At 29.5% G+C, this 13,867-nt stretch overlaps 1 protein-coding gene across 3 annotated transcripts; it reads right to left on the bottom strand.

Moving 5' to 3' along the window:
• Positions 1 to 3,096: 3,096 nt before the first annotated feature.
• On the bottom strand, positions 3,097 to 11,903 carry LOC109789136 (uncharacterized). 3 transcript variants are annotated; one of them, XM_020348020.3, is made up of 8 exons: positions 11,744 to 11,903; positions 6,153 to 7,821; positions 5,963 to 6,065; positions 5,683 to 5,840; positions 5,519 to 5,570; positions 5,326 to 5,405; positions 5,147 to 5,240; positions 3,097 to 4,298 (listed from the first exon to the last, which is right to left on the bottom strand). In XM_020348020.3, exons 2-8 carry the CDS (start codon positions 7,071 to 7,073, stop codon positions 3,763 to 3,765), a joined length of 1,944 nt encoding a protein of 647 aa, XP_020203609.1. In that variant the 5' UTR covers positions 7,074 to 7,821; positions 11,744 to 11,903; the 3' UTR covers positions 3,097 to 3,762. The 3 variants fall into 3 exon arrangements, with proteins under 3 accessions (XP_020203609.1, XP_020203612.1, XP_020203610.1); XM_020348023.3 differs by having other exon boundaries at positions 5,963 to 6,053; positions 11,744 to 11,902; XM_020348021.3 differs by lacking the exon at positions 11,744 to 11,903 and adding an exon at positions 8,007 to 8,924.
• Between the last annotated feature and the right edge of the window lie 1,964 nt (positions 11,904 to 13,867).

The raw sequence follows: 13,867 nt of genomic DNA, 5'->3' as shown, positions 1-13,867 counted from the left end.
TAATAGTGTATATCATTGTTGAGGAAGAAGGATTAAATTGTAGGAAAGCATGATAGGAGGTGTTAATTAGCATGTGAAATTCATGCTATTTATAATTCTAGATTAATAATCTAAGTCATATATCAAAATTCACTTATTTGAAGTTTTAGTTATATATATATATATGAGGAGGGTTCAAACAACACCGGTGTAACTTTTACTAAGTATTACACCGCTCAATAACTTTATATTAAATGTGAATTTTGTAAATCCAACCGTTAGATTGAAAGTTCATATCTCTCTTAGATCATATATATCAAATTTTATATTAATCTAAGATGATTTGATACTTCATTCTCATAAAACAAAATTGACGTAATATATACATTTCAAGATATTTTAAGTTAGTCATCACCAAATCTAAGTCATATATCAAAATTCACTTATTTGAAGTTTTAGTTATATATATATAGAGGAGGGTTCAAACGACACCAGTGTAACTTTAATTAAGTGTTACACCACTCAATAACTTTATATTAAATGTGAATTTTGTAAATCCAACCGTTAGATTGAAAGTTCATATCTCTTAGATCATATATCACCGCTCAATAACTTTATATTAAATGTGAATTTTGTAAATCCAACCGTTAGATGGAAAGTTCATATCTCTTGGATCATATATGTCAAATTTTGTTAAAATTGAACAACAACTTGAAGGTAATCAAAATGTTCATATTTTAGTATATTTTGAAATGTATATATTACGTCAATTTTGTTTCATGAGAATGAAGTATCAAATCATCTTAGATTAATATAAAATTTGATATATATGATCTAAGAGATATGAACTTTCAATCTAACAGTTGGATTTACAAAATTCATTTAATATAAAGTTATTGAGCGGTGTAACACTTAGTTAAAGTTACACTGGTGTCGTTTGAACCCTCATATATATATATATATATATATATATATATATTATTCTTTTACTTAATGATGAAACTTAATTTTGTAAGATAATCATAAAAAATAATATTGAGATAAAAAATGTTACTTTATCTATAGTAACATTTTTAAATTTTTTTTAATAATTTATTAAGTTAATTAATCTATAGTAATATTTTAATAAATGTAACTAAGTAAATATTACTATAAAAAAATGTTAAATGTAATAGTGTATATCATTGTTGAGGAAGAAGGATTAAATTGTAGGAAAGGATGATAGGAGGTGTTAATTAGCATGTGAAATTCATGCTAGCTTAGCATTTATAATTCTAGATTAATAATCTTAAATAGGATGTTGTCAAAAGAAGAAAAAAAAAGGGTGATCAACAAAGAGATGTGTAAACAAGAGATACTTGTAATGAGAATCCGGAATGGTATAACTTTGATGTGGGTTTTGAAGGGGAGAAGATTGTGCATGACCACACTTTAAAAAAAATATAAAAAAAATAACAATATGGAATGGTTTAACTTTGACTATGAACTTGTTTGGAAATGAGGTTAGAAGAACTTTTAACTTTTACATAAATATATACTCATTATTTTTAATAAAAAACATTCGAAATCATTTTTAAATTGTATTCAAATAAACTGTATGATTATTTTGTCAAAATTTAAAATAATTTACTTTGGTGTTAAAAAATCTAACATTGTGTTTGATTTTGAGGAGAGAAATAAAATGGGAAAAAAATAGAAGAAAGAGAAATAAGTGAGTAAAAATGGATAAGAAGTAAATTGAAAATTTAATTGTTTGGTTAAAAATAAAAAGCAAGAAATAATATTATATATGTTTAGTAAGATAAAAAGAAATATTAATTAATTTTTATTTTAATCATTTAAATAAAGAAATATATAACTAAATAAATAATATTTTGAAATAAAATAAATAACTAATTAAAAGTAAGTAAATAATTTGAAAGTAATATTTGTATATTAAAAATTAATAAAAATAATAAATTCAAATTAAATATATAAAATAAACATATAAAATTCTAACTTTCATTCGAATAAACATAATTCTCTCCGAATAAACATAATTTTATTCAAATAAAATTATGTATATTCGAATGAAACATAATTTATTTAAATAAAAATATGTGTATTTGAATGAGACATAATTTTATTTGAATAGAATTATGTTTATTCAAATTTGCGTAAATTTTATTCGAATACAAAATGATTTTAAGTGTGTTTGTTCATTTTTGTATTAATTTTTGAAGAAATAAAAAGGTATGATATTAACAGTTTTTTTATTTCTTGAATGACAAATTTCATGGATACCAAATCGTTGTAATTATTTATTTGCATGTATATTTTCGCTCTCTTCACTATTTTTTCACTATCTCTTGCATAACAAACACAAAGTAACTGAACTAAGTGGGTCTTCAGAAACTGTTGATAAGAAAAATGCTTGAATTTCAGTGTCAAAGCATTAGAGAAAAAGGAGTTATAAAAAGTGAGTGAAGAAATGAAGTGTACCTTTTGAACGTCAATGGTGCGCAGTGTTGCTGAATCATGTACACCAAAATCTTGAAGATTCGTCGTCACAAAGTCGCAATCACCCTATCCCCACAACCAACTTTACCCAAACGCTCAAGTTAAACCGTCCTACACCTATGAATATGATCCTATCTCACGTCTCTTTTTACAATAAACCTCCTTTTTTTTTAATATCTTTTTGTTTACAATATAAAAAATAATAATAACGTTCATAATTATCTTTTAATTTTATTTTATTCGAAAGAGGTTTTTTCATTGCATACAATTTTTTCCAGGGCGTTTGTACTCTATAGATGTACAAAGGTGGTCAAATGCAAAGCATTCCATGTATTTCACAAATTTAATATTTTAATTGAAATTTTGGCAATTAAAATTTCAGGAGAACGATTATGATAAATCACAAGTCACACAAAAAAAGCAGTGTACACTCATAAAAAAATGCTACCATATGACTTGTAATGACATTTATAAGTAATTTACTTTCAAGATTTTTGCATTGACAAATATTCTATTAGCGCTTAAATTAAATTCATTAAGAAAGAGTAAAAATTTATTCATCAAAAAATTCTCTCACCTGTGTATGTTTAAAATTAACAGTTGAATATACTATTATAATAATTGACAAATGTCATATTTTTATTTAATGCATTAAAAATGGCCCATAAATGGCTAGAAGCAAAGTTAATATGTCATCGTTAGTAAAGGCAACTCCATAAACTAACAAAGGTTCATATTTGGACAAAAATTCAATTGGGTTTTCTTTTTTTAATCTATACCTATCGTATAAGTTAACTAATATTCACAAAAATAAATGTTACAAAAAAAAAAAAAAAAAAAACTCAGGATTCTTGTAGCCTGACTCTACAAGCAGACCACTTTAAATCGGTGACATACTAAAAGTGTAAATGTACAAATTCTCGGAAATGTCAAGAATGTTTGACATCTATCATGAATTTAGTAATGACCAAACTTTTAGCTGAGCATCACATGGCTCAAATAAGCATCTAACTCCGTGCTTCAATCTTCTGCAGGTTATTCTGTTAACCCAAGGCCTTGAAATTCTTCTATGAATGTCCATCTTTTACCTGGCAAAGTCACTCATATAATATGTAAAGGCAAACTAACCATAGATACTTTTTTTGATCGTAAGGAATCGGACACAGTACCAGAGAGTTATAACCACTCACGCATTCTCAACCGAGTTAAACTTCCTTTGTAAATCATAGAGCCTTGAATGCAAAGTAACCAGTTATTCTGCATTCATAGAATCATGACAGTGTCCTAATGCCTAATAGGAAGTCCAAAGTTGTGGAATGTCTTGATGGTTCCATCAGAACCAGCTGCCACAATGGATAGTCCCCATGTTTCTGATACATATTTTTCATTGGAAGCATCTTTGAGACATAGTTGATGTTGGTCATCAAATTCAACTTCTGCAAGAGGTAAATCCCAACTAGGGAGTTTCTCCTCGGGCCATGTCACAGAACCTCGGCATGTACCATCAATTGAGAACCAACTTCCAAAAGAAAAACGTTCTGACTCCCTAATACCATGAGGAGCCTCGAGTTGGTGTTGGTGGAGAAAATCATTGCCAGAACCCCTTCGTCCTGCACTCATGCCAGACCAAGGTATTGCAACAGTAACCCCCGCAGAGCCAAAGTACTCACAGGAGTACTTGGATTTTGTACTTTTGGAAGAAGTATTTCCATGGTCATTGTGGTTCCAAATATACACACGAGAGTCCTCTCCAACTGAAATTATATGTTTTCCACCTGATGTAAATGAACCAGACATCTGACTTCCGGACCTTGGAAGGGCTGCAAATAGTAATATGATCAACCAACTTAGAATATTCCACGTAAACCAAGTATCAAGAATACAAGGTAGATATCAGATAGTAGAAACAAGTTTTATCTTAAATTTATCAAATTAGTATAGGTAAAGCCAAAGATCAGAGAAGGAACAAATGCAATCCACACATAACACTTAAAACACCTCTTAAAAAAACTAGATAAAGAATGTATACCAAATTGGTAGTTTAGAAAATTGGATAGCATGCACATGTTTAGGGATCAATAGATTATTCTTAATCGGAGAAATTAAAAATGTGTACATGGAAACAGCTCAAAGTAATCAAAGTCACCAGGCCAATAACTGCAGTTTAGTAAATTATATTACCTAATACAATGATGTAGTTTAACTTCAACTACTTGAGAATTTAGATTTCTAACATATCTGTAAATGGAAAATTAAGATTTTCTATACAATTTGACATGCATATTAATTTTGATTAAAAGACAGGCTAGGCATTCAGTGCAAGGGCACTAGATCATCATCAGCAGATCATACTCGCAAATCAGGCAACTGTTTAAAATATTAACTAATTCAACAATCATGTAGCCGACAATTCATTGCTACAGAGAAAAAATTAGAGACGTTAACAGGAATAACGGAGTCAGACCTTAATATTAGAGAAAAATTACTATGATTTAATTTTAGCAAAGCAAAGAAGAGAATATCGAGGGAATCCGTTACCATCCCAAGGTCACACACCACAAAGAATATATTAATATAAAATCTTTTTGCCTTGCCAATTAATCAGCCTCCAAACAAAAGTGACAAGTCATAAAATTTTGAAAGCTATAATCAACACTTAGTGCTCTACCTTTATATGTCTGAACAAGTTCAATGCCTTCCAATATTCTAACTTTGGAATCTTCTGATGTAATCATAACCCTCTGATGATTTTTCTGAGAATACTGCAATTATCAAGGATGCTGAAATGTTAACAAAGTAAGTGAAAAACATAGAATTTTAGCAGTGACTATGTTTCAAGAATAAAACCTGAATGCCTGTAATCTTGTTGCCAGATGTTCTCTTTTTTCCATTCACTCGAATCTGCGCTTCAAGCTGGAAATGTTTACCTAAACCATTAGAAATCCAATTTAGAGATTTTTCTTCAATTCATGCTATTATCCTTTTTTCCCCCGGTAAAGGGGGTTCATAACTTTATTAACTAGTAATCACCAAGTAATACCTGAGGCAACATAAAAGCGGCAATTGCCTGTGAGAGAACCAACTACAAATCCCTGCATAAGTAAACAGTCATAGGTTTAATCTCTTATGAAGGAAAGAATCCAGAATTGTTATCAATAACAACACGTATAAAATCATAGACTCGGTCAAGAATTCACAACATACTTTTCCATCTGGCCGATAACTTATAGCACTAATCAAATCTCTTATGTCTGCCCAATCAACAACTCGCTCTTCATGTATTCCCCATATCCGGACTTTGCCATCTATAGAACCGCTTATGAAGTAGTTTTCGTCAACAGGGTTGAATTGAATACAAGTCACTGTTTCCATGAGAATTCGAAACACAATTATGATCATAAATACTTGTCCTATAAAGGTATGCTAATATTTCACATTATAGCAAATTATGAAAATGAAGAAACACGTGATTAATAATACTTACCATAATCTTTGTGATGGAAAACACTTAGACATTGATTACAACCAATTTTCCATAAGCGAACAGTTTTATCCATAGAACATGAAAGGAGAGTCTGCAAGAGAAACTATAGATCAAATTTAACAAACAGAACAAACATAAATTTTAGCAGAAATGAGGATAAAAATATCATGGTTCTGCAAGTTAAACTCACATCTGAATTGACGGACCAAGCCAAATCCAAGACATCACTGGCATGACCGTAAAATTCATGCAATGGTGATTCCTCAATTTTTAAAATCTTACTTGGAAGAACAATGAAGGATTGGCTTGAGTGATTCTTCTGAGAACTATGTTTCACTTTGCTAACAGCACTGTCTTCAGCAGTGAAGCAAATACTAGATGTATTCAGTGATGTTACACGCCATATGCGTATAACACCATCTTCACCTCCACTAGCAAGATATTGTCCATTGGGACTAAACTTCAGAGTCCAAATTAGGCCTTTATGAGCTTTAATCTCTTGTCCAATATACAGTGCACTGAACTCCATCCATCTCTTTTTATTATGCCTTACATTTATTCTTCGAGTCTTATTTGTCCCTGAATTCAATTCTGATATGACTTTCCCTCCACCACCTTTCTTGCTGCTTATAAAGTGCTTCCACCAGCTTTTCTTCTTTTCAAAACCCCGGAAATTTTCTGGAGCTTCAGCTGTTCTAAGTCTGACCTCTTGATCTGTACAATAAACCTCATAAACCTTCCCTTCAAAATTTGCATCTGGTTCATCTTTGGGGCACCCTTTCTGTTCATCAAACAAGCCTTGTGCATCAGAAACTTGATCATCCGGCAAAATAGAACAACAAGCATTTGAGACCTTCTCACTATCCCTGATTCTCACTGATGAGGCATCAGAACTCATCAAATCATTCTCTTGAGAACAAACATTGAAAGAAGAATCAACCAATCCCATCCCCTGCAAAAACTTTTCCCTTCTTTCCTTCACACTCACAGGCTCATTCACCCAAATCTCATAGCCAAACTCTTTTTCTTTCAAGACAGATTCTTCCGTTGGTGACAGGCATTCCACCGAGTCAAAGAACACATCACAATCTCCTTCGTAAGAGTTCAGCATATCGTGTACTCAAACACAAACAACCCACATAAGAAGAAAAAAAAAATGTCACTTCCACCCCTTCTCCGGTTTTTCACCTCCCTAAAATAAAGATCAACTCTTACACCCCCAAATCAAGGAACCGAGTTTCTCTCGCTGACGGAGCAAAACTCAACCGAATATAAAATGTCACCACCACAAACAGGGACTAAGTACGAGGAACCTTTCACACCTTTCACCAACTCAACAATACAACCAATGACAACACTTGTTGGCATGTTGGAAACCCTCCCGAAGCTAGGATCCCAATACTTAAAAAAAACAAGAATAATAAACTACTCCCCAAACCCCAATAACAACACTATAGAATAACCAAATCCAAAAGATACACAACAGGAAGCCAAAACCTTTTGAGTTGAAACACTATAGCCGTCTTGAATCCCAAGCAACCCCACCAAAATTCAACACTAGCACCGACCCTCCATATAACATTGGCCACAACACCAAGTCAAGAGTCATAAAAACAAGCTCCAAATACAGTGAACCAAATCAAACCACACCAAAGGCAGAGTTCAAGACACGAGAGAAACTGGCGGAGGAAGAAAAGTGGTGTCACCCTGAAAACAAACCACACCTCGAGATTGGAGACTGAAACTGCACGCACGAGCGACAAACACGAGCGGCGCGGCCCGATAAACGAAGACCTTACTGTTCTGTGCACTCTGCAACTACAACAACTACTCTACACCTTCATGCCTTGCTGTCATAACTAACCAAAGAGAGAATTTTTTTCAGCATTAGTATATAACACGTTAATTAATCAGCAAGTAGCGACACAGGTTTAGCATCATTGACCCTATTATAATACTAATAATAATGATGTGCTGTGCATTAAAAGTGAAGAGACAAAAAGTACAGAATTTTTAAAAGCATTTCGCTTTCGAGGGAAAGGACCTGCTACATGAAAAGAATATGCCTACATCAAGCATAAGTGTTGTGTTGTTGTGACAACGCTGAACCAGAAACCACAGATCAAAACTCAGACAATTCAATTCAACTTATGTCAAATAGTAGGTCTTCATATTTCATAAAAATAAAAATCTTAATTTTTTTTTGTGAGTGGCATGAATTTTAATGATATTTATTAGGAGGCTTGAACTAGATAATTAGATGATTGTTTTAAAGGTGCATTAATGGAGGAAGAAGTGAAAATGGTGGAAAGGGTAGGCAGAAGTAGTACTGGGGGCTATGGTAGTGGCTTTTTACCCTTCCTAGAGAAAGCGATGACTCGAAAGTGTGAAGGCCTAAGAGTGATATAGGTGCCCACTTAGAGCCACCATAGGGGTTCCTTATTACAGCAAACACATTATAACACCGACTCTCTTCCTCTGCAATGCAGTTCGATTTTAATTTCTTGGATTTCGTGTACTCTAATATTTTCCTTCTGCCATTAATGATCGCTTGTTGCTATGCTATTCTATACAACAAAAACTAATAATTCACCTTAATGCTAACAAGAGAAATCACAATGTGTGATGGTAGAATGATTGTATTTCAATTATAATTGAAATTTTATTTTATTATATACATTTACATCTAAAGTAGATTTAGAAGAAAAAAACTTTTAACTTTTATTATAAAAAAACATCTATCACACTTTAAAAATATGTATCTAGTTTTTTTTGTCATTTTTTTTACCAATATTTAACTAATCATATTCTAGTCTGATAAAACTCTTGTAAATAAAAAAGTTAACATAACTGGATATCTAGTATCCAAACTTGAAACTTCTTAACCGAAACGTTTTCATGCATGTTAATTCATGAGGCTTCTATTCAGTATGAAGAAGAATTTAATTACTATATCATATCATGATTCTCTACCGTTAAAATCTTTGAAATTAGACTTTATTTTCATTAAATTTAAACATGATTTCATTTTAAAAAATTTATGCAAAAGTTGGATTATATATAATTGTGACGCGTGCAGTTCAATCTTAAACTTTAAAAGATACCGTTTCTCATTTTATCTGTTTTGATGTTAGAAAAATAATTTTTATATTTTATTGTAATATTATATAGAGAGATAGTGTATTATAGTGTAAAATTGTGCATATGCATGCATGTATTCATACAAATATATAGTTGAGATTTATTTTAATTGTTTATATAATAATTTAAAACTAATTTTATCTAATTTAAAAACACGTTAACTTATAAAAGAAAAAATGATCTCATCTTAATTAACAAGACAAAGCAGAAGATTGCATGCATTATTATTAAGAGAAAATGTTAAGCATCGATTGAATTGAGAAAAAAAAATAGTGAAAAAAATATAAAAAAAATTAATAATATAATAAAAAAATAAAAAAATGAGACAAAAATAAAAAAATGAAATAAATTAGAGTTACAATATAATAATTTATTATTATTAGTTTCTCATGCTAATGAATAACTTTGAAAGGACTTTTTTCTGTTACCACTTTCGATCGCCCCCAGTTACAGTTCTCTTTCTGCAAAAAGTGTTAGAATTTAAAATTTAAAATAAAAAAATAAATTTTGAAATCGGACTTTTCTGATTTTGGGTGGATTCTTTTAACGCCAAACCAGTAAAAGAAACTCACGTGACTAAGTTAAAGGATCAATCATACACTAAGAAGAAAAGAAAGAACTTGTTCTCAAGGTGTGTAATATTTATAGGACATAATATAATAGTGATTGGAAGAAAAGCCTAAATAGAGTGTGGCCAAACAATTTCTGCCGCAATTAATTTGTTTGAGAAATAGTTTTGAATCACTCCCTGTAAGACTAAACCAGTGGTGTCTGGCAAAACAGAATGGAAAATGGTGAATGACATGTGTCATAAGAAAGAAAGAAAATCAGTAAAAATGAAAATACATATGATAAGATAGATCATAGTATACATCATTATCATCACTCAGCACCCTTCGAACCTTCCAAAACCTCCACCACCTTTCCCTCACCCCTTCCCTCCCCGTGTCATTGGAGTTTAATTTTGAAAAAGTACTAATACTTTATTTTAGTTTAAGAGATTTTCTTGAGGAAATTAAAGTATATTTTAAAATAGCAAGTCAAGAGAAATTGTAGAATGCACAGTTTAAGAGACTTAAATAGATGAATTTGTTTGAGAAAAATGATGGACCATGGTAGGTGTATGACACTAATAAGTGTGGAGCCACTGGCACTGAGGTGTAGGGTGAGAAGCCCCTTTCAATTCTGAAAATTTTGCTTCATTATCTGTTTAATGTTATCCCAAACCGCACAAGCACTAGCTGTAATATATTGGATGTTTCAGAATCTTGCACTCGTGTTGCTTGGTGCCAACTTGCTCTACGTGCGTTACCATGTGCCCGCAATAATTAAAATGAGTTTATATAAAGAAAATAAAATTATCATAAAATATGTTGTAGCAAGTCTGACACACATCTCTTATATATCAATAAAACAAGGATATAGCATTTATTAGCGAATCATTCACATGCTCAATTGGGTCCATTAAAGCATGCTTTTTTGTTGATTAGTTGTATTGTATATATATGTAATGCAATTGAACCAAACTTAATTAAATAAGAGTGTGTATCACTATTTAAAGATAATCAGTCAGGACTCATGTTTACCATACTATTATTGATTTGTTTTTTTTTACCTTTTCATTTCTCTTTTGAAAACATTAGTAGTACACATTAGTAATGTGTGAAAACTCTTTAAAGCAATATCAATCACAATATTATAAATAAAATTAGTCTTGATTTTATACGAAAAGAGATACTTGACAAAAAAAAATATGGTGAAGAATACAAGAAAAATAGCTCAACCCAGAATGAAATATTACATAACCATCACTGCCAAGTTCCATTTAACTGTGTTAGTGAAAAGAGAGATATGAGAATTCTCACATGCATGTTGGATGCTTTAATTTTGTGAATGAAACAAGACGAGAAGAGCTATTAAGCTTTAAGACCTAAATCTATGTCGCATTTGCAGATTATAAAAAACATAAAAATCAGTGTATTATTGGAGATTTGATAATACGAGGACACCTTTTGATATGCACTAAAACGACCTCTGTGGTCTTGGCAGATTATATATATGATATCGTGATTTTCAAGTGGATTAGCAAAAAAAAAATGAAAAATAAAAATAAAAATGGGTTGAAGAATTCTACTTGTGATACGAGTTGGTCGCCAATTTCAATCGCAGACCAAGCATTGCATACCATGGAGCAGTGATATATTTAAATTATTAGGCGTTTTGCAATGCCAATCATGGTATTTGATTTCCCTACTCTCTTGGGTCGCATTCACTTTCTCATTTTGCTTTCCAATAATGCTTCATAAATATCACAAAGCTAAAAAGATCAGTGGAAAGAAAACAAGATAGGTGATTCCACTCCAGAAAATAGTGAGTTGCACTTGCACAGATTTCCTTTCTAATTTGCTTTTATCCCACAAAACAATATGGAATCAACACATCAAGAAAATGGAGGGAGACATGGTGAAAATAGACACAGGAGGAGCAACAGGGTATGTGAAATTGACAGAAAAATAAACTTATTTTGAAAAGGCAGAAGAAGCTTCATACATGTTTGTTTATATTCATGAAACAGAGGAAATTAAAAAGCATATGATATAATTAACTAAGAGCATGGAATAGTAGGAATTGAGCACTAACCTCTAGGGACCCAACACTCTTCAAGTTCAAACCCTTTGTAGTAGTACTCAGATTGCAATCAAAGACACACAGGGCAAAGCAGTGCTATAATTGATGTCTTTTTATATATAGTAGTTATGAACTGTCTGTATATATACAATTCGCATTTGCAAGAAAGAGCAAGGTCATTTTAGTTTTCTCCTTCTCCCACAAATAACAATGATATGGCCTTGGATTGAGGGATTTGAGAGAGATATGCAATTTTCAAAATGGATTTGAAATAATTATACCAAAATAATTTGAATGTTAAGGATTAAACATGTTTTTAATTTCTTAAATTTGGGAGTAAATTTGTTACAAGTTTTTCATGTTTAAAACTATTTTTTGTAGTTTTTTTAATTTTTAAAAGATTTATTTTAATTTTTAAAATTATCATACTGATTGAGTCAGTTGTGCAGAATGACCAAAAGTTTTTTTCTCCTTCAAATTATATATAAAAATTAATTTTAAATTTGAGTGATTAATAAAAATTTACTTTATATTTAAATGATTGAAAATATATTTAAGTCAAATGTTAATTTTTTTAAAAAAAAATTAAATGATTTTTATAAGGTTTTAAAATTTCAGAATAATAAAATATTTATATTTTTTTAAAAAAAAACTAAAAGAGTTTTAAATAATACATACATGATACAATAAGAGAATTTAAAATTAGATGAAATTTATATACAGATGAGGTTTTATCTCAATAATTTATATCACATTGTTGAACTATTTAGTTCAACAAATTTAGGAGAAAAGAAATGAAGATAGATGAAAACATGAAAACTAAATCTTTTTGCTTATTTTTTTACAGTGTTCTAAGACTCTACCTTAAATTAATTTTTTAGTTATTTGATTTGTTTAAAAATGAAAAGATGAAATAATAATAATGGAATGCATCAATATTTCATCCATCCGAGAGTGAAAGAAACACTAATTAATAATTAATAATTAATAATAATAATAATAATAATAATAATAGTAATAATAGTAATAATAGTAATAATAGTAAAATGACCTTGTTATTCGTAATGTTTTTCTCACTAGAGACATTTATGTCATTTGATATACAAGATTTAAGCATGTTTAGCTTTTAATTATTTTTATTTGAAGGTTTAATTAGTCGTGGAAGCAATATTATTTAAATATTATTTATTTTCTATTTTTTTAAATATTATATTTCCTTTGTATAATTTTCATTATGAAGATAATGACATTTTTTTTAGACAAATACTTCATTTCCCTTGTTATAATTCATTTAAAGATATTTGCAATCTTTTATTTTTTTTGGGCAAAATAACCTAGTATCATTTACTTTATTTCTATATTTGTTTCTCTATAATTTGTCATTTTCTATGATTGTTTCTCTATAATTTGCCATTTCTAAGGTAGCAATTGTTTGCGTTTGCAATCAAATAATTTTATTAGATTTCTCTGTATATTGATATGATTCTATTTAATTTGATTATTACTAATTATTTATTAACCTTTTTCGATAAATAAAATTTATGTACTATATAATATAATTGAAATGTTAGACTTTAAGATATATTAATAAATATTTTCTCTTTAATTTTATCTCTGTTATTTTATACTTTATTTTTATTTTTCCTCTTGTTTATGTCTTTTTTTCTTTTTTATATTCTAATGTTCTTTTAACTTCGAGTGTACATGTTCAAAATTATTTTTTCGGTCTTAAATATAGTTAAGACTAAAGTTAATAATACAATGAAAAGATAATCTTTTTTAACAAATTGTTTACTAGTATACAAAAATTGATTAAAAAAATATGAAAAATTTAGTGTAAACTTAATTATAATTTTTTTAACATGTCGCTTTATATTTTAATTATTGACGTAATTAACATATAAATCTAATAATTATAACTATGCTGTATAAAAATTGATGGGCATATATATATATATATATATATATATATATATATATATATATATATATATAATAAATTATAAATTTTATAAGTTTATCTTAGAGTGTATTTGATAAAAACTAATTTATAAAACTGAAAACTTATAAGTTATAAGTTAAGCACTGAAAAGGTCAAAACCTAAATTAAACTATCTTATTAAATTAAAAGTGTTT

This window comes from Cajanus cajan, chromosome 6, assembly GCF_000230855.2.
Source record: "Cajanus cajan strain Asha chromosome 6, NIPB_CcT2T_4, whole genome shotgun sequence".
Lineage (NCBI taxonomy): Eukaryota > Viridiplantae > Streptophyta > Magnoliopsida > Fabales > Fabaceae > Cajanus > Cajanus cajan.
The sequence above is the reverse complement of the archived record's forward strand: the minus strand, read 5'-3'. Positions and strand labels throughout refer to the sequence as shown.